This window comes from Camelina sativa, chromosome 3, assembly GCF_000633955.1.
Source record: "Camelina sativa cultivar DH55 chromosome 3, Cs, whole genome shotgun sequence".
Classification (NCBI taxonomy): Eukaryota; Viridiplantae; Streptophyta; class Magnoliopsida; order Brassicales; family Brassicaceae; genus Camelina; species Camelina sativa.
The window spans coordinates 22,719,862-22,743,423 of NC_025687.1; the positions used below are offsets into that span (position 1 = coordinate 22,719,862).

General features: G+C 32.3%; 3 protein-coding genes across 6 annotated transcripts in view; all 3 read right to left on the minus strand.

Moving 5' to 3' along the window:
* Window positions 1-4,225, minus strand: part of LOC104777755 (protein argonaute 1) — a 7,756-nt gene extending 3,531 nt beyond the window's left edge. Inside the window, exons 1-13 of one of the 4 annotated variants that reach the window (XM_019243876.1) lie at window positions 4,068-4,225; window positions 2,842-3,542; window positions 2,539-2,747; window positions 2,311-2,460; window positions 2,086-2,225; window positions 1,876-1,985; window positions 1,649-1,755; window positions 1,419-1,557; window positions 1,232-1,348; window positions 630-737; window positions 463-534; window positions 168-290; window positions 54-81 (exon numbers count right to left, since the gene is read on the minus strand). In XM_019243876.1, the coding sequence (XP_019099421.1) occupies window positions 54-81; window positions 168-290; window positions 463-534; window positions 630-737; window positions 1,232-1,348; window positions 1,419-1,557; window positions 1,649-1,755; window positions 1,876-1,985; window positions 2,086-2,225; window positions 2,311-2,460; window positions 2,539-2,747; window positions 2,842-3,534 (1,996 nt within the window). In that variant the 5' untranslated portion in view covers window positions 3,535-3,542; window positions 4,068-4,225. Of the gene's footprint in view, window positions 1-7; window positions 82-167; window positions 291-462; window positions 535-629; window positions 738-1,231; window positions 1,349-1,418; window positions 1,558-1,648; window positions 1,756-1,875; window positions 1,986-2,085; window positions 2,226-2,310; window positions 2,461-2,538; window positions 2,748-2,841; window positions 3,543-4,067 lie in introns of all 4 variants that reach the window. The other 3 variants (XM_010502061.2, XM_019243875.1, XM_019243877.1) reach the window with 3 other exon arrangements.
* Window positions 15,956-18,282, minus strand: LOC104777756 (bifunctional D-cysteine desulfhydrase/1-aminocyclopropane-1-carboxylate deaminase, mitochondrial). The gene is made up of 10 exons (XM_010502064.2): window positions 18,091-18,282; window positions 17,924-17,989; window positions 17,643-17,837; window positions 17,428-17,538; window positions 17,240-17,331; window positions 16,988-17,080; window positions 16,843-16,900; window positions 16,648-16,761; window positions 16,423-16,520; window positions 15,956-16,256 (listed from the first exon to the last, which is right to left on the minus strand). The coding sequence occupies exons 1-10, from the start codon at window positions 18,274-18,276 to the stop codon at window positions 16,052-16,054; spliced, it is 1,218 nt and encodes a 405-aa protein (XP_010500366.2). The 5' UTR covers window positions 18,277-18,282; the 3' UTR covers window positions 15,956-16,051.
* LOC104777757 (F-box protein At3g60790-like) lies at window positions 20,605-22,003 on the minus strand. Its single transcript, XM_010502065.1, has 3 exons — window positions 21,446-22,003; window positions 21,175-21,339; window positions 20,605-21,051 (listed from the first exon to the last, which is right to left on the minus strand). The coding sequence occupies exons 1-3, from the start codon at window positions 22,001-22,003 to the stop codon at window positions 20,740-20,742; spliced, it is 1,035 nt and encodes a 344-aa protein (XP_010500367.1). The 3' UTR covers window positions 20,605-20,739.

The following is a 23,562-nucleotide window of genomic DNA, read 5'->3' on the forward strand; positions in this document are numbered from 1 at the left end:
ATGATATCTAGTCTTCAAGACCTTCTCCACTTGCTCAGGACGAGCACTGACTGGTGGAAGGACTGGTTCCGGATTAAATGCCTGCAATCAAAATATAGAGTAGGAAAGGTTAATAATAAACAGATCACGTTGTGCTAGCTGATTAAGCTGTGCTTTAAAAGACTCACCATGCCAGATACGTAGCACATTTGAGCAAGTTCCTGACAAAACGTACGTGCTAGATTATCCTGCACTTGCCTAGAAAAGTTGATGCAGATCCAATTATTCACTGTTCCACCATTGATCATTTTCTGCAGAGAAACTCATGGCAGTCAGACAACAGAAAATGTTGTGATCATTTACTTGCAAAAACGAACACGAAGGAAACATTCTTTGAAAGAACTGACAGCATAATTACATAGGTAACACAAGGAAATAAGATTCAAGCGCTTAGTTGAAAACCAGGAGCGTTTTCATCTATACCTTATTCATCATATTCCATTGACCAACTTGAGGCAAACAAGTTCCTTCTCTTCCAGACTCGTGATACTTAAGCTGCAGGAAAAAAAGCAGTAAACTCACTTTGGAACCCAAATTTGCATATACAAGAAAGCGTAAAAGCAAAAAAACAAGAGGAAAGAGTACCATACCCATGGAGGAGGCAGTATACGAGCCTCAACAGAAGCCAGAGACGTACTTATTTTGATGCCAAACTCCTGAGCATAGGGATCTTTCTCATAATTGTTGAGTTGTACCGTCTAGCCAATCAAAGAAAATGATAGTATTTGTTAGAAATAAACAATTGAGTATTCAACAGTAGATGAATACTTAACATTTACATGCTAAAAACTTCGAAGTGATAAATATCTACACAAAATTTCTCCATAAAACAGATAAGCAGGCAGCTAAATTAAAAGCACAACTCTGAATATGGTGATTGGCCTCACTATCTATTATTAGCTAAAGGCATCATCTCAAGCTAACTCACTTGTTTCAAGCAAACACATGCAGACAAGTGCGAAGAAACAGGTGTTAAAATTATTCATTCCTCTATTGAGATTTTCACCACCAGTTTATATGGATTTAAAATTAATAGCATGATATGAATTGAAAAAGTCACTTAATTCAAACAAACACACGCAACCAAGCAAGAAGAAACAGATTTTACAACGATCCTTGACAGTTTACATCATTTAAAATGACTAGCAAGATAGGCTAGCAATAAGAAACTCGCAAAAATAAAGAAGCATACCCGCAAGATATCTTTTTCTCGGTCTATGGGGCGTTGACAGGTCACCTTAAGCAAAGCAGTGATCTGTCTTTCATTCAATCTTTTCGAATATCGTTGGCCTTCAACAATCTTGCATACCTGTACAACAAGCATTAGAATAGGAAGGATTGGTGATCTAATCAAAGTTGATGATGTATTTCAATATTACCTCCATTGGTAAGTAATTTGGCCTGTTAGAATTCCCAACTTGTAAGCATGGTAATTGAGTGTGCTGAATGCGAAAGCCATATGTTTCGTGGAAGTATTCTACAACAGATTTCTGAGTATTTCTTTCATCTACTGGGAATCTGAAAAGGGTAAAGCAAAAAGTATAAATTAATTTCATCTGGTTCACACCATTCACGAAATAAGAATAACAAAGCTTAAACAAATACGCACGTCAATTCCCGAGTGGCCACAGCAGTCAAGCCAGAAATACGGTACTTCCGACGCATGTTTCCACGATGAGTCACTTCAACCTTGACACCTCTAAGAGCCTTCTTTATCTGTTGACAGAAGAATATTTGAAATTCATTATACAAAAAAAGAATAGATGAACACAGCTATTCACTTCCTATAGAAAGTGATTAAAAAATTATTACCAGAAAATGTCAACTGACTCATACCTTCACGCGATCAGCATCAGATAAAGGGCGAGAAGAAATATCCCGGTTCAGCAAATCACAGACAAAGGTAATCACAGGGGATGCCTCTATGAATGCTGTCGATGACATATCTACATAAGACACAAAATTACAGCACAAATGTCAGTTGAAATATTACAAGGAGATCCAGAAATCAAAAATTATTGATTGTAATACAGTAAGCCATCGCACCAATATTGAGTGATAAGCCCATCTGTGTGGGACGAATGCTTTGGTAGAATCCACGCCAGCTCTCCAAGCCATCGCCCAATGATTGCTTTCTTCCTATATCTGGGGAATAAAAAGACCGGCCCACCGGAGTATACCTGTTTCTAATATGTTAGCAAAACTGAAACAGCTGAGACTTACAAGAATGGTAGTCACAAAGAAAACATCCTAGGATGGGTAACCGGGTACCTAGAGGTAGGCAGCTCACGAAGAACAATGTCAAGAACCTGCAGAGCTTCTTGTGGGGCATCAGCTTGTTTCCCCTCTAAAAACAATCCCAAGTGATGCAGATCAGCACGTGCAGCTAGCTTGATCACCACTTTGAATTCCCTCTCTCGTCTGTTAAGTAGGGAATACATTATTTATTCTGAAAATTCATTATTAAAAAAAGCAAACAAAAAAATATAAGAACTTGACCTTTGTCCCCCAGCCCCTTCTTCCTCGTCAAGTAGAGTAATTCTGAACTCTTTAGAGACAAACGGAAGTGGTCCAGCAGTGTACAGACTTTTCCGACCATCATAGGCAGGAAGACGCTTTCCAAGGTGTGATTCACGATATGAATCAACAAGTCGTTTCATCACAGCACGATTAACACCCCTTGATGTAACTTCTGGAGTAATTGTAACCTAACAGAAAGAACACATTTTGTCAGGTTAATCCATAAACAGACATTAGATGTAGGGTAGCTAATGCTAAGGGAACAAGGTAACCAAAACTCACATCATACTGGTGCAAATCCTTGTCAGGCAGTTCAGCAAAGAAATGGTTAGCCTTCACAATGCAACGTTTTCCACTCTGTCCTTTACCAGGCCTCATTGGAAACTTATAAGCCTTGCTAGAAGAAGGTATAGGCTGGATTGCTTGACTGGGAGCTCCTTGTTCGACAGAGAGCTGTTCAAATTGCTGAGTCAGAACAGTAGGTTCGGGCACCTGGGTAGGACTCACCTCAGACAGTGTAGGCTGAGAAGACACCGCTTGATAAGTAGGTGAGGTAGCTTGATGCAGCTCGGGAACTGATTGTCTCTGTGGCGGTCCAGAAGAAGGTCCGCCTCCACGGCCACCACCATACCCTCCTCGACCTCCTTGATGAGGAGGTCCTCTTCCTCTTCCCTGGTACTCTTGTGGACCACCATACTGTTGTTGTTGCTGTTGTGGTGGTTGGCCATATCCACGACCACCACCACCACCACGACCACCCTGTTGATACTGAGGGTTATAACCCCGTCCACCTTGGTGTTGTCCTCCTCCACCTCCTTGCTGGAAACCACCTTGGTGTTGTCCTCCTCCACCTCCCTGCTGGAAACCACCTCGCTGTCCACCACCACGTCCACCACCCGAGACTGGACCAGCTTCACGAGAACCAGAGCCTTCGCCTCCTTCAGATGGAGCATCAGTTCTTCTCTTTCTAACCATTATGTTACCTGTGAAAATAACAACAAAACCAGCGAGTCATATCTAACTTATCCTTGAAAGATGAAAGCAAACATAGAAAACGAAGTAAGAAACAATCAAATACCTAAATCAGAAGAAAGTAGTAAGAAAACAAGCACAAATTTATCAAAGCATCGAAGCAAACAAGGATAAAAAAAAAAAAAAACCCTAACTATCTTCGAAGACGAACAATACAAAAACCGCTACAATCAGTGACGTAAGCAGAAAAAGAAGTAAGAAAACAAGCACGAAACCTTCAAAAAAAAGCAAGCAACAAAAAGAAAACCCTAATTATCTTCGAAGACGAACACGATACAAACACACACTATAAACCGCTACGAAGTAAATAGATCCGAAATTACAGAGATCAACGAAGAAGACGAAACTATCAGTGAACTATAACCCCAAAAAGAAGCGGATCCACCCAATCGAGTAAGAGAAGGAAAAAATCAAGTAAACACGCAGATCGAACACAGATTAAGTGAAGAACAAACTCAAAACCACCGCGATTCTACCTGAGAAAGCTACAATCTCTCGCCGGAGAAGCTTAGATTAACCGAGAAAAACTCCGTACAGAAACACCCAACCCTACCTCTCTCTCTCTCTCTCTATGTGTTCTTCTCTTTTTTCTCTCAGCTCCCCTAACCAAACGAGATAACAAAGAAAATATGATTTTTACTGCTGCCACTTTAAATTCCACTTTTTTTTTTCTGCGCTCGCGGCGAGCAACTCAAGAGTTCTTTGGTGTAAATCAATTACGATTTTACCCTCGTACTTAATTAGCTGGTATTTGACGACGTGCCGAGTCAGGGTTGGGTCTTCGTAATGCTGACCCAAAGGTCGTGTTGTGGTCTTTCATCGTTTGTAATGCGCTGCTGACGTGGATTTGCATAATATTTCTTAATTCCAAAAAATAAATAAAAAGAACCTTCTCGAAAACAACAATGACGAAAAACATTTTTGTCGCTTTATATACCCAAATACTTTGTTTAGTTTTTATACTTTATTATTAAGTACATTTTTTACATATTTAGCCGATTAAATTAATTAGTGTAATGCGTTACCTACTTAACCTCGATTAATCTTCAAGGTTTGGCGTTAATTTATTCTATTCGTTCAAGTAGCTACTAATGCATGCACACTACTAGGTCATTATTGATAATAAACCGGCCGTCATTTTATCTTAGTATGAATCTGAACTAATTAATTAAGTAGGCCATATTGTGTATTAGATTATACAAATTGACATGCAACTAGTATTAATTATACATGCATGTATAAATATAATAGTCTACCAATGCATGTAAAGCTCAAACCCGTCATGCGATTAACTCTTTAAGTTTTGAAAATTAAAACGAATATTTTTCTCGGCTATGGTAATTAAGGGCGGACGGATTGTGGAAAAGAAACGAAACAAAGCTAGCTAGATGGAAATGTCAAAAGATAGTAATAATGATTAATGAAGTGTAATTATCAAGGAGAGGATCCTTAAACCTGTTCGGTACGGGTACGGGTTTGTGCTAAAACCCGATCGGTTTCATCCTAATACTACATCGGATATCTGTATCTGATCGAGTATTACCCAATACCCGATATGAACCCGAATGAACTCGATCTAATTATGATCTTCTAACCCTAAATCCTAAATTCCCTTTCTTTGTTTCCTATGCCAATTCATTCCAATTTCCTTTCCCGAATTCAACGCTGATTTTGTGAGATTCGATAACCAACTTATCGATATAAAACCTAATTCTTCAAGCTGGAACCCCTAAATCCCCAATTTATCTTCTCCGCAGGCAATCTCAGGTACTATGTTTCATCTTGTTCAATCGTTAGTTGTTTGCTTTTTTTTTTTTGGTTTTCTTGTTGTATTATTTCAAAAAACATGCTTCATTAGGTGATTTGATTATTGAATTTTCAAACTAGTAATCGTTTTTAGTTGATGAAATATGAATTATGATGGTTGGGTTGATTACTTGATATTCATACTCGTTTGCATCTGAAACTGAAAATGATTTTGGATTGGGTGATGAATCATGATTGTTGGGTTGAATGGTTGATACCCACGATTTGTGTTGGTAAGATTTGTCATGTTTAACTGATTTAAACAAGTAATCGTTTGTTGGGTCTTGAATCAAGTAAACATGACAAGTAATCGTTTGAAACAAGTAATATTTTCTGGCTTTGTCTACTTATTTGTTGGGTCTTGAAGCAAACATCATCGAGGTTGATATTGTCATGTTTAAGTGATTTAAACAAGTAATCGTTTTCATTAGTACTTAATATTCAATCGTTTTCATGATTGTTGGGTTGAATGGTTGAGACCCACGATTTGCATTAGTACTTAACCGGTGTTTTATTCTTTGCCTTGCTGATTGGGGAATTGAAAGAGTATTATGTGTTATTGTGGATAATGCATCTGCTAATAGTAATGCACTGGGTAGTTTTCAGTCTAGTTTCTCCTTGGTATCAGATGAATCGTTGGTGATGAATGGAGATTTTATGCATGTTAGATGCGCTGGTCACATCATTAACTTGATAGTGAAGGATGAGATGTCTGATTATGCCGAAAGTGTGACTGCAGTTCGTAATGGCATCTCGTATGTAAGGTCAGGGACTACTAGACAAAAGGCATTTGAACTTAGGGTTTATACTGGTAGGATGACAAGGGGTAGTTTGCCTCTAGATTTGAAAACTAGATAGAATTCAACCTTTTTGATGTTGACAAGGGCTGCTAAATTCAAGGGAGCATTTGATAGGATAGAGTTTGAGGATAAGTTGTATAATGATAATTTCTTAGAGGTTGATAATGGTAAGAAAATGATTGGACCACCTACAGCAGATTATTGGCGTCAGGTTGAGAGGTTAGTGAAGTTTCTTAATATTTTCTATCAATCCACATTGGTAATTTCAGCTTCTACTACTCTGAATGCACACAAGTGTTACAGTGAGATAGTTAATATAGCAGGAAAGCTTCAGTTGCTCTGTAATAGTTTAGATGCTGATCTTAAACTAAAAGCTGAGGAAATGTTTATGAAATTCGAAAAATATTGGGATGACTTGAAAAACATTAACAAGATGTTGATAATTGTTAGTGTTTTTGATCCAAGAAAAAAGATGCAGTTTGCCAAAATGTGTTTTGAGGATCTGTATGGGGAAGGTAGTAAAACATCTAAGGTGTTGTATGAATCAGTTATTAGCATCATGCAGGATATGTATAAGGAGTATAGTGAGAGAAACAAGACTGTCCAACCCGATGATGAAATGCCAAATGAGAATGCATCTCAAGCTACTCAAGAGCAGCCTATGGAACGATCTGAATCTACTCAAGAGGATGAGTTTTGTGGGTACAATCCAGTGGAGCATAGATACAATACATTGCTTAAAAAGATTGGAGTTAGGAACACATATGAGCTAGAGACATATCTTAGAGAAAAGGTTGAGAATCCTGAAGTCATGATGGGTATTGAGTATGATATACTCTCTTGGTGGAAAGTAAACAGTGGCAAGTATCCAATTCTATCACAGATGGCTCGTGATCTGTTTGCTATGCAAGCATCGAGTGTTGCTTCTGAAAGTGCATTTAGCAATAGTGGGAGAATAATAGACCCATATAGAAGTTGTCTAACTCATTATATGGTTGAAGTTTTGATGTGTACAGAGCAATGGATGAAACAAGACATCAAATGTGTATCAAAGGTGCTTACAAATGCACAGATACTTGCAGAAGTTGAATTTGAAGATGAGCTTGAAAAATGTACACTTACTGATTTGATTTAGTTTCTTATTTGTTGATTACAAAGTACTTAATCTGTTTTGTATTAATATTTTGTAGAGTTTGACTTTGATAACCAATTCATGATTGGTTTAATGTCATGGAACTCCTTTTATGTATATTGGATTTAGATTTCTATCTCTTTTACTCTTTCTTCTCAATGTTTTTGTGTTTGTATTTTGTAATGGTGTGTATTGAGAGTGCAAAAGTTTACATGTACATTGGGTTTTGATCGGTTATCCGATTTTATTTTCGGTTCGGGTGCAAATCCGAACTTAACCGAACCTGACACAAACCGAACCGAACCCGACCCGATAATAGATAATATCCGATTGGTTTCCAAATCTATAAACCCGAATACCCGATAACCCGAACTACCGAACCCAAACGCTGACACGAATGCCCAGGCCTAAGAAAAATTATTGATTAACTGAAATGAGTAAATAAGATTTGGTATAAGTAATTAATATTAATTTATTATAAATTTATTTATATACGTATTTTCTAATTTATTTGCATAGAAATATGACATGTGGTTTCGTAGAAGTAATATTTATTGACATAGTAGCTATTTCTAAACTTGGGAATTGAGTGAAATCATCACATGGTATGATTTGTTGGTTTCATTCAAAAAAAAATCTTTGGTTTAACTTGTTACATACTTGACTTTTTGGCCTCAATTTTTGTTTATTGTAAATCTCTATCATATTTCTTAGAACATATTTGTGCTATTTACTTAAATAATCAAATATGATTTATATATATATAGATATAAAACCAAAATTAATTGTTCGTGTATACAAATATGAAATAGGAGTTACAAACAATGTCACAAGTTATTGATGTATTACATGTGTATATAGCATTTGTCATGCAAGATATTTTTCATAAAAAGAAAATTGCAAATAAATATACTAGTTTTCTCTAATTGTAAATCTATATCATAAAGAGATTGCTTTGGAAACTAAAAAATAATAATTAATTGAGATGAATAAATAAGATCTGAGTGGGTGTAATTAATACTCATTTTGTTTCATAAATAGTGTCATTTTGATATAATGCACATAAATTAAGAAAACTATTAAAAAAATTGTTTTACTTTTTATAAATACACTATAACTTTAATATTTCTAATTAATGAGGAATCAAAAAAGAAGTTTAATCTTAAAAACTGCATTGGAAACATAAAATGACATTTTTTTGTAACAAGGAAAAAATGTCAAAATAACACTCTTTGTGAAACAGGGAGAGTATGAATTTACTATAAATTTATTAGATATACTTAATTTTCTAATTTTGTTTTCATAGAAATATGACATGTGATCATGGAAGTGTGTTACTACAGTAGAACCTCTATAAATTAATACTCGCAAAATTAATAACCTCTATAAATTAATAAATTTCTCCGGTCCCAAGTTGGGACTAGTGTAATTTTGGACATTATTCGATAAAATAATAAACTAATAACTTTTTAAAAAACCCCATGTAAAAATATGGTCCCATCAATATCATAAATTAATAATCAAAATAAACTAATATATATATATATATATCTAAGAATATTTAGTGAAATATGAATATATTGTTGTTTGTTTGTTCTTGAATTTGCATTCTTGTTGGAGAGCATCTCTAATTTTTCTGACTGCATCAAAAACTTCTGGTGTTGTCTTCTTAAATCGCATCCAAAAATTGTAGAGAGTTCTTGACGCGATAATTGCTTCCTTATATGTAATTAGTTCTAAAGGTATCGTCATATCTTCTTCAACTTCATCATCACCTTGAAAAATAGTAGCAGCAATTTCTTCTAAACTCTGAATTTCTGATAAAAAATCCTCTTCATAAATTAATATTTTATTAATTTATCGATAAATTAATAATTATTAATTTATCGATAAATTAAAACCTCTATAAATTAATAAAATTTCATGGTCCCGACCTTATTAATTTATAGAGGTTCTACTGTATTTTCAAAATTTGGAATTGGGGTGGAGTCATCACATGTATGATTTGTCCGAATTCAATTTTCTTTTTTTTTTTTAGTTTAACTTAATACATACTTTGCTTACCTTAAATTAGTCTTATTGTAAATCTCATATTCCTTAGGACTTATTTGTCCTATTTACATCCATAGTCAACGATGATTTATACATATATAACCAAAATTAGTTTCGTGTATGCGAAGATGAAATAAGTTAAACTAGTCAAAGATGATTTCTATTTCCAATGTAGTTTTTAAGATGATTTATACATATATAAACAAAATTAGTTTCGTGTATGCGAAGATGAGATAAGAGTTACAAACAATGGCAAGAGTTATTGATATATTACACGCGTATATAGCATTTGTCATGCAACGAAATTTGTAAATAAATATAGTTTTTTTCTAACCGTAAATTTATATCATAAAGAGGTTGCTTTGGGAACTAAGAATTATTAATTAATTGAGATGAGTAAATGAGATTTGGTGAAGACTTATTTGTCCTATTTACTTACATGTTCAAAGATGATTTATACATATATAACCAAAATTTGTTGTTCGTGTATGCGAAGATGAAATAGGAGTTACAGAAAATGTCACTGAGTTATTGATGTATTACACATGTACAGTAAAACCTCTATAAATTAATACTCTATAAATTAATAATCACTATAAATTAATAAATTTTGCTGGTCCCAAGTCGGGCCAATGTAAAAATTAACAATATTCGATAAGATAATAAGATAATAATTTTTTTGAAATCTCAATGTAAAATATGGTCCCAATAATATCATAAATTAATAATCATGTAAATTTATATATATATATTCACTGATATAATAGTGTATGTTTCTCCTAAAATTCATTTCTATAGAACATTTGTAATGTTGTATTTTCAAACTATAATGATATCTCTAAAATATTTTATAACATGTCATACAAATAATTAAATTTTAAAGTTTTAATTTTTAGATATGCATCATTTACAATTTGATAATTAGACAGATTATTAANCTAAAACTCATTTCTATAGAACATTTGTAATGTTGTATTTTCAAACTATAATGATATCTCTAAAATATTTTATAACATGTCATACAAATAATTAAATTTTAAAGTTTTAATTTTTAGATATGCATCATTTACAATTTGATAATTAGACAGATTATTAAAATATGAGAATTAATATTATTATTATTCATAAATTTGAATTTATGTATGTCATGTGTATAAGTCAATTTGTTTATAGTATTTGTAATTTACTGTCAATAATGCTTTATAAATATTACAAGTTCAATTCCTAAACCATAAAATTTATAACATCCGAAAGTTTAATCTTATTTTGCTGTAATTGTTCCAATTCATAATTTAAAAAAAATAAACAATTAAAAATATATCTATAAATTAATAATTATTAATTTACAGTGTAAATTAATATCACTATAAATTAATAAAATGTCTTGGTCCTAATATTATTAATTTATAGAGGTTTTACTGTATATAGCATTTGTCATGCAACAAAATTTGCAAAATAAATATAGTTTTTTTTTCTAACCGTAAATCTATACTATAAAGCGGTTGTTTTGGGAACTAAGAACTATTAATTAATTGAGATGAGTAAATATGATTTGGTGGGTGTAATCATATGAATTTACTTTTAATTTTGTTAGATATACTTAATTCTCTAAATTTGTTTTCATAGAAATATGACATGTGATTTCGTGGAAGTGATACTTTTTGACAGTGTTGCTATTTTCTAAATTTGGGAATGGGGTGGAGAGAAGTCATCACATGAGATGATTTTTCTGTTTTATTCAATTTTCTTTTCTTTAGTTTAACTTGTTACCTAATTTGCTTTTTGACCTCAAATTAGTCTTATTGTAAATATGTATCATATTTATTACTTATGACTTATTTGTCCTATTTACTTACATAGTCAAAGATGATTTATATCATATATAACCAAAATTAGTTGTTCGTGTATGCGAAGATATAGGAGTTACGGACAATGTCACGAGTTATTGAAGTATGACACGTGTATATAACTTTTGTTATGCAACAAAATTTGCAGATAAATATAGTTTTTTTCTAATTGTAAATCTATACCATAAAAAGGTTGCTTTGGGAACTAAAAATTATTAATTATTTGGCTGTCAAAAAAAAAATTAATTGAGATGAGTAAATGAGACTTTGTGGGGGTAATTAATATAAAATTACTATAAAGTAATTAGATATACTGAATTCTCTAAATTTGTTTCATAGAAATATGACATGTGATTTCGTGGAAGTGATACTTTTCTTACAGGATAACTATTTTTCTAGATTTGGAAATGAGGTGGAGTCATCACATGGTATGGTTTGTTAGTTTAATTCAATTTTCGTTTCTTTAGTTTAACTTGTTACATACTTTGCTACTTGGCTTCAAATTAGTCTAATTGTAAATTTGTTTTATATTGATTTGGAGTCTGGGTTGAAAATTAATTTTATTATTGAAAAATGTTTGACCAAAGACTACTATAAGTAAAGTTCCAATGATAAAATTCTTAGTTTCGTTTGTAAGCCATTAACCAATGGTTAAATACTATATAATGATATGTAGAGAGAAAAAATTGTAAATATTTGGGTTGATTGATAACAATACCACTCCAGTATGAGATATACGCGATTTGATCATAAAACCATTACTAAAATGATACTAAAAATGATATTTTCTTTTTAGTTTTTACTATTATTTTGTAACGACATTTTATAGTGATTTCTACTATTTATTGTTTTTTTACCCGCTAAAAAATTGTACATATTTGTGTTATAATATCTGGTACTTAGATTCTTAGTTATTTGATATTGAATTTCCAATTATTCTAGTTCTACATTTCAGTTCCTCATCCATGGCATAATAATCACAAGAAGAACAAAAAAAATCATTTGTATCGCTTACCGTTCTTTTTATCCGTGTAAATTTTTTTTAAAAAAATTAACTTTGTGTTATCAATAGTATACACAAGATTTTTTGTAGTCATCGGATATTTTACAATTCCCAGTTATGTTTTAAAGTTAGGGTAATATTAGTAAATAACTATGAATCCAAAAATCCAAATAGAATTAAGAAAATGACTATAGGTTTATTTTCATTGGAAAATAACTATGGACCCACATATGAAAAGAAACTTGTGACCAAATTACCCTTTTCTTACTCCCCATTTGCAACTAAGAGAATGAGAGATGTGGGACCGAGGTGAAGAAAAAAAACAAAAACCATGATAATGTAAAAAATAACATGGATCACATAAAAATAACACAACAATTGAAAAATAGCTTGAATTTCTAAAAAATACATTGGTTTTCAGAAAAATACAATGTATTGAAAGAGGATTATACAACAGCATATTGTAATTTTGAAAAAAACATATAATAACTAATAAATAACATGAAATAGATAGATCTTCTGTTCTCATGTGTAATTCGAATAAGTAACATGGTACAAAAGAAAGTGACGAACAGTTTAAAACAACATGACGACGAAAATTCTAAAAGAGATTAAGTGTTTTTGTTAAAATTTGAAAATAACAACTTACAATGAAAAATGACGAACGTTAAAAGCAACAGAACTACAAAAATTTCAAAAGAGATTAAAGGTGCTTTTGCATTATTTTGTAAAATAACATGTAATATATAAAATGAGTATAAAAGTAATTGTAATTGAAGAGAGATGATAGTTATTTACTACAAATACTCTTAGAGTTATGCCATCAGATGTAGTTTACATTTCTCTTCTAGTCATATAAGCATATTTACACACACACACAAATGAAAAAACATTCGATTCTCTGAACATATCATTTCTCAACATCAAGTCAAATTATTTTGACCTCCGGTCAAAAAAAATTAGTGGACAGCGAAATGACAACGTGTGGGACTCATCAGACTATGTTAAAAGGTCAATGGATGCATTGATGATTAGTTTTAAGTTTTAACAATGGGGGGGGGGTAAAATCTAAGATAAATGAGAATTGGTGGGGGCAAATATGAATTTACTGTTACATAACACTCTCGTTTTCACAGCCATGTGTAATGTAAATGACCTGCGATTTCAAAGGTTTGATAAACTTTTCTAATTTTGGGAATGTGGTGGGAAGTCATCACGTGGTATGATTTGTTTGTTTAATAAGTGTATTCAATTTTACTTTCTCTTTTTGCTTCTATCTAATTTGATTTGACGGCTCTTTGAGTTTTCACTGGTGACTTTGTTCTTTACCTCAAATTGGTGTACTCAACAGAAAGCTACTTGATAGAGAACCATTTGAATTCTTATCATTTTTTTGGTAATTTGAGTTCTTTCATATACGGACGATACATCAGGTTGACACGACGATTGATATCAATGAAAATTGAATAATTACAAAAATGCTGGTGTTTCATAGAAAACAATAATGATACTATGGACTATTTAGATAAATAGTTTGAAATATTTTCAACAAACATATTTCTTTTGTTTTCAGACAAAAGTTTCATTTATAGGACCCATTAAATATTATTATTGTAGTTTGGTATGAGTAGAAGATATCATAGATACAGAGGAAACGATAAGATTGATGTGGATCAATGTTAGTACTTAGTACTACAGTACATATTGATTTACATAGGTCTTTTTTTTTTTTTTTTTTTTTTTTTTTTTTTNATTTACATAGGTCTTACATGTGTTCATTGCGAGATCTTATGAATTTTACATCTTGTTGTACTCCTACGATATTTTTTAATTTGCATAAAGCATATTGCACAAAAAAATTATAATGAGTTTCAAAATTTTACTTGGTAGATTAGAATATTGCTGTTAAGCCTGTTTTGAATGAAAGGAAGAAAAAAGAAAACATCAATGATTATAAATGTCAATTTCAGCCATGTGCATTGCTCTACTGAATTTAACTTTTACTTTGGAGAATTGAGATATCCAAATAAATACGACTAGTATGAATAATAAAATGGGAGAAAAACTAGATTGACTCAAATTAACAGGTTAATTACTAAAGTAACTCATAAATGAGGGTTAGATGAGTTATTTTTTTGCCAAAAATACCTTTTTTGCTTTAATAGGAAAAAAAATAAAGTCAAATTTACCCTCTCAGAATTTTTTTAAGAAAATTAAAATATTTCAAAAGTCTGTCGGACTAGTTGTGACAGATATATTTGTGTATTACAGATTTGTTTTTGCAAACCGATTTATTTTTTATATGACAGATTTATTTATGACATATTTATTTTGGATGACAGATTTTTTAACTATAGTTATGACAGATTTATAATTGACGACATATTTATTTTTTACGACAGACTTATTTATAAAGACACCACATACTTTCACAATATATGACAGATTTGATATAATATCTGGCAGATTTATTTTTCACAGTTATTTCAGATTTATTTTATTGATTAAAAATCTGTCGTAACATGACAGATTTTTTACAGAGAAATAATTACTAGGTTGACCTCTAATGATAACATATTTTTTTAAAGTTACAATAGTTTTTTTTAATTTAACCAAAAATCTGTCGTTAAAATCTGTCGTTTGATAACAGATTTATATCGTTTTTAAAAAATTGCTAATATGACCTATGTGAACACCATATGTTATGGCAGATTTGTTTACGTTATGACAGTTTTTTTGTTTGCTTCCAAAAATCTGGTGTTTGATAACAAATTTATTAGATGTAAAATATAGTAACAACAAATTTGTTTTAAGTTATATTTTTTTCAGTCATATTGTTATTAATTATATTTTTTATAAATCATATTTTTAAACTCATATATTTAAAGCATATTTTATACATTTAATTTTCCTAAATCATATTAAAAATTTTAGCATCATATTTTAAAATCATATTTTTATATATGATATTATATTTTCATAAATCTTATTTTTATATTTTTATATACATTATTTTTTAGTTATAGTTTCATACATTATATTTTTTATAAAACTTTTATAGACTATATAATCTTAAACTTCATATTTTTAAATCATATCTTTTCAATAATATTATTTTAATACATTATATTTTAAATTATATTTTATTTTTATAAATTATATTAAAAATAAACATCATATTTTTTTATTTATTTTCTATTTTTCATTAATCATATTTTTAAATCAAAATATTAAATACAATAATTTTTGATTTTTCGTTTTTTTTTTAAAAAAGATTTTTTTTTAAAAGTTTCTGGGTTATTTTTGTTTTTTTACGTCAAAATTGTGTCATTCTAGTTATTGGATAAAATGAAGTGTTAATCTAACAATTAATTGCTAAATTTGCGTCAAAATGATATATTTTCACTAATAAAAGTTTGTTTGCTCACTCTTTTTTGGACCCTAAAGTGGTGGTTGCAGCCATCTCTCAATAACTCGCAAATTTACACTTACTAGGATCAGTACATACAAAAGTACTTCAAGATGTCTGGATGTTATAAAATCTGACTAACATCAAAAGCAAATGCAGTGGGGTTGGAACATGAACTAGACTCTTAGATCTGACCATTGGCTCTGGTCAAGTGGTTAGGAGCTTCCTCTGTTTCAATTTCCTTTAAAAAGCTATTGAAAGAGTGACCACACCAATTTATTTATCGTAATCTTCGAGCCATTTACTACATGAGAATAGAAAAACAGAAATGAGTTTTTTTTATTCACTGCCAAATGCACAGTTCAATCTGTCTCATCTTCATAGGAATATTACAAATCAGATTATGTTATGCTAGAACATTTTTCCAACACCATCTTTTCTTGGTACGGATTCTGAAACATCCATCCGGCACCAATTACCCATCAGAGAAGCCATTTGATCAACCTTATCATACAAACCAAGAAGCCCACCGGTGTGTATGAACAATATCTTCCTTCCCTCCCAGTTTTTGGGATTCTTGGTCATCTCGTTTATCAAACCATACACAGCTTTCCCACTAGATAAACACTCGAAAACCCAAATGTCAATCTCACTATATAATACGATGCTACTTTGAGAGATTCAAGGGATAATGACGACTATAAACATATTACTAGGAACAAGGAAAAACTAGAATATCTCACCAAAAAAAAAAAGGAAAAACTAGAATATATTTAACATACCTGTAAACAGGATCAAGAATAACACCAGTCGAACTTGCAACTTCTTTTACAAACTTAAGCTCCTCTGACGTGTTCATGGCATATCCTTTTCCTTTGGCCTGCAGAAAGAACACAAGAAAAAGCTAGTATCATAATTTTCCACTTAGTGGTGTTTTGCTAAGGAGCCAAGAGAAATCACCAACGCGAAATAGATAACACATAAACAGAGAAGCCATGAACTCTCACATTGTGGATGTTAACAATATCCCGAGAGTTAACACCAGCGTGAAGTCCATCCAGAAGGCCTTGGACAAAGTCATAGAAGTAATCAGGATCATCGCAAACCGAGAAAGCATGAACCTGTACAATGAATGAAACTCAACTGATCAGCCATCAGTCAACTTCACTATGAGCGATGCACCTAAAACTGAAAGGGTATACCTTGGCTTTTAGAGCTCCCAACCAAGACCCCAATGAGATACCAGCAATCGTACCACCACTAGCAATCCAAAAGAAAACTAAAATGAGAGTGAAGCAAACAAAAGTAACAAATAAGAAAAATTCAAAAGGGAAGCAAAAGCAGAACCTGCCACATGCTACCACAATATCATCAAATTTAAGGCCATCAGGTCTACTTTTAAGCTGCTCTTCAATTTCCCTTGCTGCTTCGATATAACCCCTGGACGATTAGCGTCTATTAAAAGGACTCAAACCAGGTTCGTCAAGCAATAGATTAATAATGTCTATTCAATCTAAAACAAGTGCTTAAAGCTGCACACATGTTACTGCACTTAGCAAGAACTAAAATAGTTTCTTATGAGAGAACACACACTCTCACCAAGTTCCCAAAGAGTTTGATCCACCAACCGGAATAACATAAGGTTTTTTCCCTTCCTTTTCCAGTTTCTCTTTCAGAGCATTAGTAAGAGCCTATCATTACCATCACCAAGAACAAGTTTTTTTAATCAGGCTAAGTCATTTTCATGATTCTTAGTAAGTAAAAAACATAACGCAATGGACTTTAACCTCACTCCCAATAGAAGAGTACTCTTCCTTAGAGATAAGATGAACATTAGCTCCAACGAGACGCTCAACCAGTAGATTCCCAACCAAACCAGGATCATCATCAGCAAGAAGCTGCAAACACACACACACACACACACACATAAACAAACACGTCTAACAAAACAGAGATTATATCGGAATCGTAAGGTGAAAAAAAAAATCAGAAGCTAGAAGACCTTGGAAGTACGGAGAATAAGATGAGAGCTGAGATTAAGATAGTTAGATGCGGTGGCTGTAGCACGACAATGATTGCTCTGGATACCGCCGATAGTGATTACGGTATCGGCGTGTTGTTCAACAGCTTCAGCCATTAAGAATTCGAGTTTTCGGACTTTGTTTCCACTCAATTCCATGCCGGTGTAATCATCGCGCTGCCAAATTTTTATTTTAAAACGGTAAGGTAAAAAGGAAGAAGAAGAGCGTAGTAGGAGAAGAGATTAGATAGGAGAAGAGAGACCTTGATCCAGAGTTCAGTGCCGTTAGGAAGACCAGGAAGATTCCATCGATGGATCGGAGTAGGAAGCTGAAGAGTAATATAATAAGAAGAAGATGATCAGTGAAAGTAATGGAGAATTGGAAAAAGAAAAAAAAACATAGAGAGGAGGAGGATGAAATTAAACGTACGTGAGCGAGGGAGAAGGTGTGGGAAGGAATCGGACGAAGATGAGAAGACCAAGAAGGAGGAGAGTAAGGTCTTTTAGTGAGAAATTCCGCCATTGATGGTACGGATGTTGTTGCAGACATTATTGATCTCGCAAGCTCCAGCTTTACTCTTGAGACTGTCGACAAGAGTCCTCTCATCATCACCATCGCTTCTTTTCTTCGTTTGACTCTTCCTTCTTCCATTGTTTCTCTTTTATGGGCCTTGGCCCATTTACCTTTAGTTTTACATTCGATTCGGGTCGGGTCGGATGGGTTTGGATACAGTACACTTAATATGAATGTGAATGTGATTACATTGTAAATAGTTTTCCTTTTATGTTAATACTAGAGACTAATCCCGGCTACGCCCGGGTATTTTAATAATTGATTAACTTAGTGTTTTAAAAATAAATTCTTACATACATGCTATAAAAACATGTGATGTTGTATTTAACATCTTTACTTTAAAAGTATGTATGGTATTGTACTAATTTAAAAAAAAAAAATGTTGAATGTTTATTTGTATAAAATTTTCGCATCTTATTCCTATATTATCTTTTATTTGTTATTATGGTTTTCTGAAAAGAGGGGTTTTATCATCTTTTATTTTTGTGGCTTTGATTTGGTTCTCTTTGTTTTCAACTTAGCTTGGGTAATCCTGCAGTTTTTTTTTTATGTTAAGAAATATTTTAGCTGTTTGATTATTATATAGATATTAGTAATTTTATACTCTTCTAATATTATTAAGTGACTCTTATATTAGCTTATTACAAAAGAAATTTAGTGTTTTAGAATATGTTAGTTATTTTCTGTTTTCCGTAGATCATTTGACTATCATATTAGTTGATAAACCATGTTATATTTTTTTTGGAATACTTATATATATATATACACATTTATTTATAATATGAAGATGATCATGGTAAGTTGGTAAATGGTAACTATAGTTTAAGATTTAAAGGTAACTTCAATTTGTTAAGTATTGTTGCTACGATGGTTCAACGTGAATATTTCTTCGTTGTTCCTCTCCCTTCTCATGTCAACGTTTTCGTTTCCTTTGATACCGCCCTTAACTCTTTGTCATCCCTCACCACTGAAACAAAATTCATATACATGCATGTGTTCTTTGATTATTTACATTGACTTGGACATCTCTAAATTTTGTTTCTTGTTTTTTCAATTGTTTGTCACTTATGCATTCAATTGAACTGGCAACGATTTCATTTATTTTCCTTATTTTCTTCATGCCAAGACGGGTAGTTTGTCTTGTTTTCTCCAGTGGGCTCGTCTGAATACGTACACTCTATTTCTGCTCATGCTTTTCCTACTGCGGCAATGGCAATGGCAACAATCTCAGACTCAACATAGGTAATCTTCGTGTTTTCTTGAGCTGATTTGTTATGAAGAGAGCAATATTCTACGTTTTTAGTGAGGCGGGAGATTGTAAAAGCTTGGCTAGAAGACACCAAGCTTGCTGATGATTCACCTGCCTATCAGCACATATTGTAAATGTAAAATAGCGAGAAGACAATTGTGAATGTTAAGAAAATATCTTGACCTTATAAACATATGTAGATTTATCTCTAGGAAACTATCTAAATCATAAGAAGTAATACTTACAGTGTCCAAGTTGTTGGATGAACCAGAGACCAAGAATCGTTTTTCTTGGCATCTTTTTTTTTGTCTTTGTGTTGGTAAAGAGAAAACCTATGCCTGATTGGGCAACGAAGAATTTCTACAAAACACGCCTTTAAATGGAAGAGCCTCTCTGATTTTCTACAATAAAGCTTTCTCATATTCATCATTATCTTCTTAGTCTAACACATACAAACTTGATGAAACTAATAACTATATGTCAAGGAAGCCATGGTTACTCACAATTCATATATCAAGTAATTTGACACCAAGATATCTTCTTCTCTTGCTCCATCACAATAGCATGTATCCGGTCTCTGTCTCTTCTCTTTTGAAATTGTCATTGTTCAAATATGGATAACAACGAAAGACGTTTCCTACGTATACTGGAGAACAACGACGTCAGTTGAAGGAAAGCCATCGATTTTTGGTAAAAAGGAAATAAGATTGGAAGTGAAAACCCCATAAAATCAAGTTAAATAAGAGTTTCTAACGTTGTTGAAAATCAGTGTTGAAGAATTTGGACAGTCAGATGGAAAGATAGATGAGACGAATCGTTAACGAAGTTTTGAGAAGGATAACGCTTTGATTTTCTATTAAACGTTTTGACGTTTAATTTAGTTTGCAGCTATGATGGAGGTATATGTGGCATTCCATGACACAAATTAGAGAATTAGATTTGAGAATTTACTTGCTTATTTGGCTTCTTCATAATGCTTTTCGTTTTGCTGATGTGGACACAAGGAGAAGGCTCAAATTGCCCCTTTTATTAGTAGTAAAGTAATAAATATTTAAAAGAAAACTTCAAAAAACTATGATATAATCAACATAAAATTATATTATCTCGAAACATCCCCAAAAACCAAAATTAAATACAACATTATGTCTATATCTTATTATTATTTTTGAAACATTAATAACTTGAAAGTTGAGAAGATATAATCTTCAAACTAATAATTAAAGGGTTACTTCTTATAGATAGATTCAAACCAAATCTCAGTAGAAGCATTCGATACTAAGCTCCTTGTTACCTTTTGGAAGTTCATTTAGTTTGGAAACTGCCAGCTCTATATCTTTCTTCTTTTTAGTAAACGTTGTTGTCTTGATCATCAGCTTCTTCAATACTGTCTTTTGCATCACCAAACGTGAAGCTAGTGCAAACTCTTCTTCATTTGAACCACTGAAATTGTACATCCATACAGTATCCACGCGAAAATCAGCGTTGGGAAACGGTTCTACCTTCTCCCAGATATTATCTTGTGCTCCACAGTTAGAAGGATTTCCTTCTTCCCCAAGAAGATTGTTATTCTATATATATATAACAAGTTAAAAATGTTGTATTGGATCTTATAGTATAACAAAACGATTAAATAGAAAAAAAATTAAGATCAAAACATCCAATGAAAACTGAAGCATAAAAGTGAGATATACCTCAAATGATATTTCAAGTTCTATCATTTTTTCAGTCCACAATCCTAATATTTTCCTTAGCACCTCGACTTCTTGCAGATTCGTCAAATTTACATTCACAGATAAAGATGCGGGTCTTGTTACATAGTTGACAGGACCTGTCAACATCCAATTGCTTTCGTTCTCCTGAGATCCAAATTTACAATTAACAAGCATGTGAAACTAATATGTCATATCTATATATATATATATATATATATATATATATAAATCCAAATGTAGTTTCTTGTACCTTAGTGGAGCTTGAGATATTAATGCTGGTATGAGGAAAGATTTTTCCTGCAACCCAATAATTTCTACGAAAAGGGAGTCTAGGAATTTCGAGAATGACGTTATCAATATCACATAAGATAAATTCTATGGAGAGCATATCAAGATGAGGTGCACACACTTCAATGCCATCAATTTGGTTGCAAGACATGAACAAAATTCTCAAATTTTTGTGATCAATGATCTTCAGATGACCAGTTGGATTGTTGAAAAAGATTTGTAGGATAAGAACCTCGAGGGAGGAGCAAGAGGAGATGACTTTGTTGAATACACTAACCTCACCAAAGATCTGATGAAGTTCAAGGTGCTTGAGATTCTTACAATTATTAAAGGCGTGTGCATCCTTTAATATGTATTGATATAGCGAGACTGTTGTTAGGTATGGATGGTTGAATGTATTTGGGGACAACTTGAGCACATTGGATTCAGGCGTTGGTAGGAGACGACCATTAAAATTTCCAAGAATAAGTTTTTTGGTTTTCTTTATACTAGTCAGTATTTGGATCCAAGAATCAAGCATCCCATCTTCCAATTGGTATGAGTAATGATATACTATGAAAGTTTCTAAATGGGCATTGTGATTATTTATAACCTGAAATGCAAAAATGATTAAGATCTAAATAATGACAAACACTTATTAAAAAAAGAAGTCTATTAACATATGCAATAGATATTGAATTCTATAGAAAAAGATTTAAGATTTGTTATCTAAAATATCTGTATAACTCTTATAATTTTATTATGTTTTTGGAAAATATTCTCATTAAGATGGCTCTGTGATGCACATCAATTGTTAAATCCATTAGATTAACAGACATAAACAACGTAATTTTATGTATGCATGTATTTATTCCATGTGGAAGAAGACATGAGATCATGCTTTTCTAGATTACACACACTCGGATCTATAGGTCATAATTTTTTTTTTTCAAATATCTTTGACAAAAAAAAAGATTTTAGATGTCACAATGTTTCATGCAAAATGCCGTTATATGTTATTCAAAATAAGAATTCTGGCTGTTTAAATTTTCAGTTATTTGGGCGCAAATATTTTCCCGGTAATTAACTATCATCCTTAAATGTTATAAGTTGTGTTTTTGGGTTATTTGTTATATATCACATCATAGGTCTTATCTTGATTATTTTTCAGTGGATTATCCATAATTTATACCTACAAATGTCTATGATTTCACATTCATACATTGATTCAAATTAGTTTCAAAAGGTTGTAGATATTCGATTTTCATCCATTGTTTAAATAAAAAATGATTGAAAATTGTATGATAAATTATTGAGAGAGATATAAAAAGAACCTTGGTTATCAATTTAGCAGCACGATCTAATAGCTCTGGAAGAACAATCCCATTGATGGTGATGATCTTTCGCATGTCGAAGCAAAGATTTGACATTTGGTTCCACGTATTCTCCCATCGTTTGGACAAAACACATGTCTTTATCGCTTCTTCTGTGGTCAATTCTGATAAGATCTTGAGCAACATATCATCAGGAAGCTTACATATTTGATCAACACGATCAGGTGCATCGATACCGACTCTTTTGTTTGGTAATATAGAGGATGTGTTTTGTGAGAGAGACATGAATGAAAAAGAGAGAATGTTCTTGACTCATGAACTTAGAAAATGAAATTACAGTATATATGATGTTATCATTGCAAAGAGGCTTAACATAAAATATTGTTAGGCAATTCAAATCAATTAATTACCTTCCTTTTTTTCAATTGGAGATTATTTTTGGTCTACTACATTGGCAATTCAAGTAAATTAATTACTTTCTCTTTCCCCCCCTTTTTTTTTTGGTAAGGGAGGGGAGACTAAGTCCCCCTTTATTTATTCAAACTCAAAATTAAAGACAAACCCGACGACGAGCTGCTACCCCTGGACATTATCCGAAAGAATCGACTCAACACCACTCGGAACAGTATCAACTGAATAAAAACCTAACTGCAAAGAAAAAGCATAGTTTGCTAATTCGTCAGCAAGACGATTAGCCTCACTATACGTGTGAGTAACCCGGACAGTGTAGTCCCCTGAAATTAAGACATAGCACAAACGTACCAGA

Coding starts and splice junctions, on each gene's coding strand:
- LOC104777756 (XM_010502064.2), bottom strand. CDS start 18,276: ATGGTGATGATGAGAGGACTCTTGTCGACAGTCTCAAGAGTAAAGCTG. Junction 17,990..18,090: donor ACACCTTCTCCCTCGCTCAC/GTACGTTTAATT, acceptor ATTACTCTTCAG/CTTCCTACTCCGATCCATCG. Junction 17,332..17,427: donor ACTCTTCTATTGGGAGTGAG/GTTAAAGTCCAT, acceptor TGGTAATGATAG/GCTCTTACTAATGCTCTGAA.
- LOC104777757 (XM_010502065.1), bottom strand. CDS start 22,003: ATGCTTGATTCTTGGATCCAAATACTGACTAGTATAAAGAAAACCAAA. Junction 21,340..21,445: donor ATATCTCAAGCTCCACTAAG/GTACAAGAAACT, acceptor TTTGGATCTCAG/GAGAACGAAAGCAATTGGAT. Junction 21,052..21,174: donor AACTTGAAATATCATTTGAG/GTATATCTCACT, acceptor ATATATATATAG/AATAACAATCTTCTTGGGGA.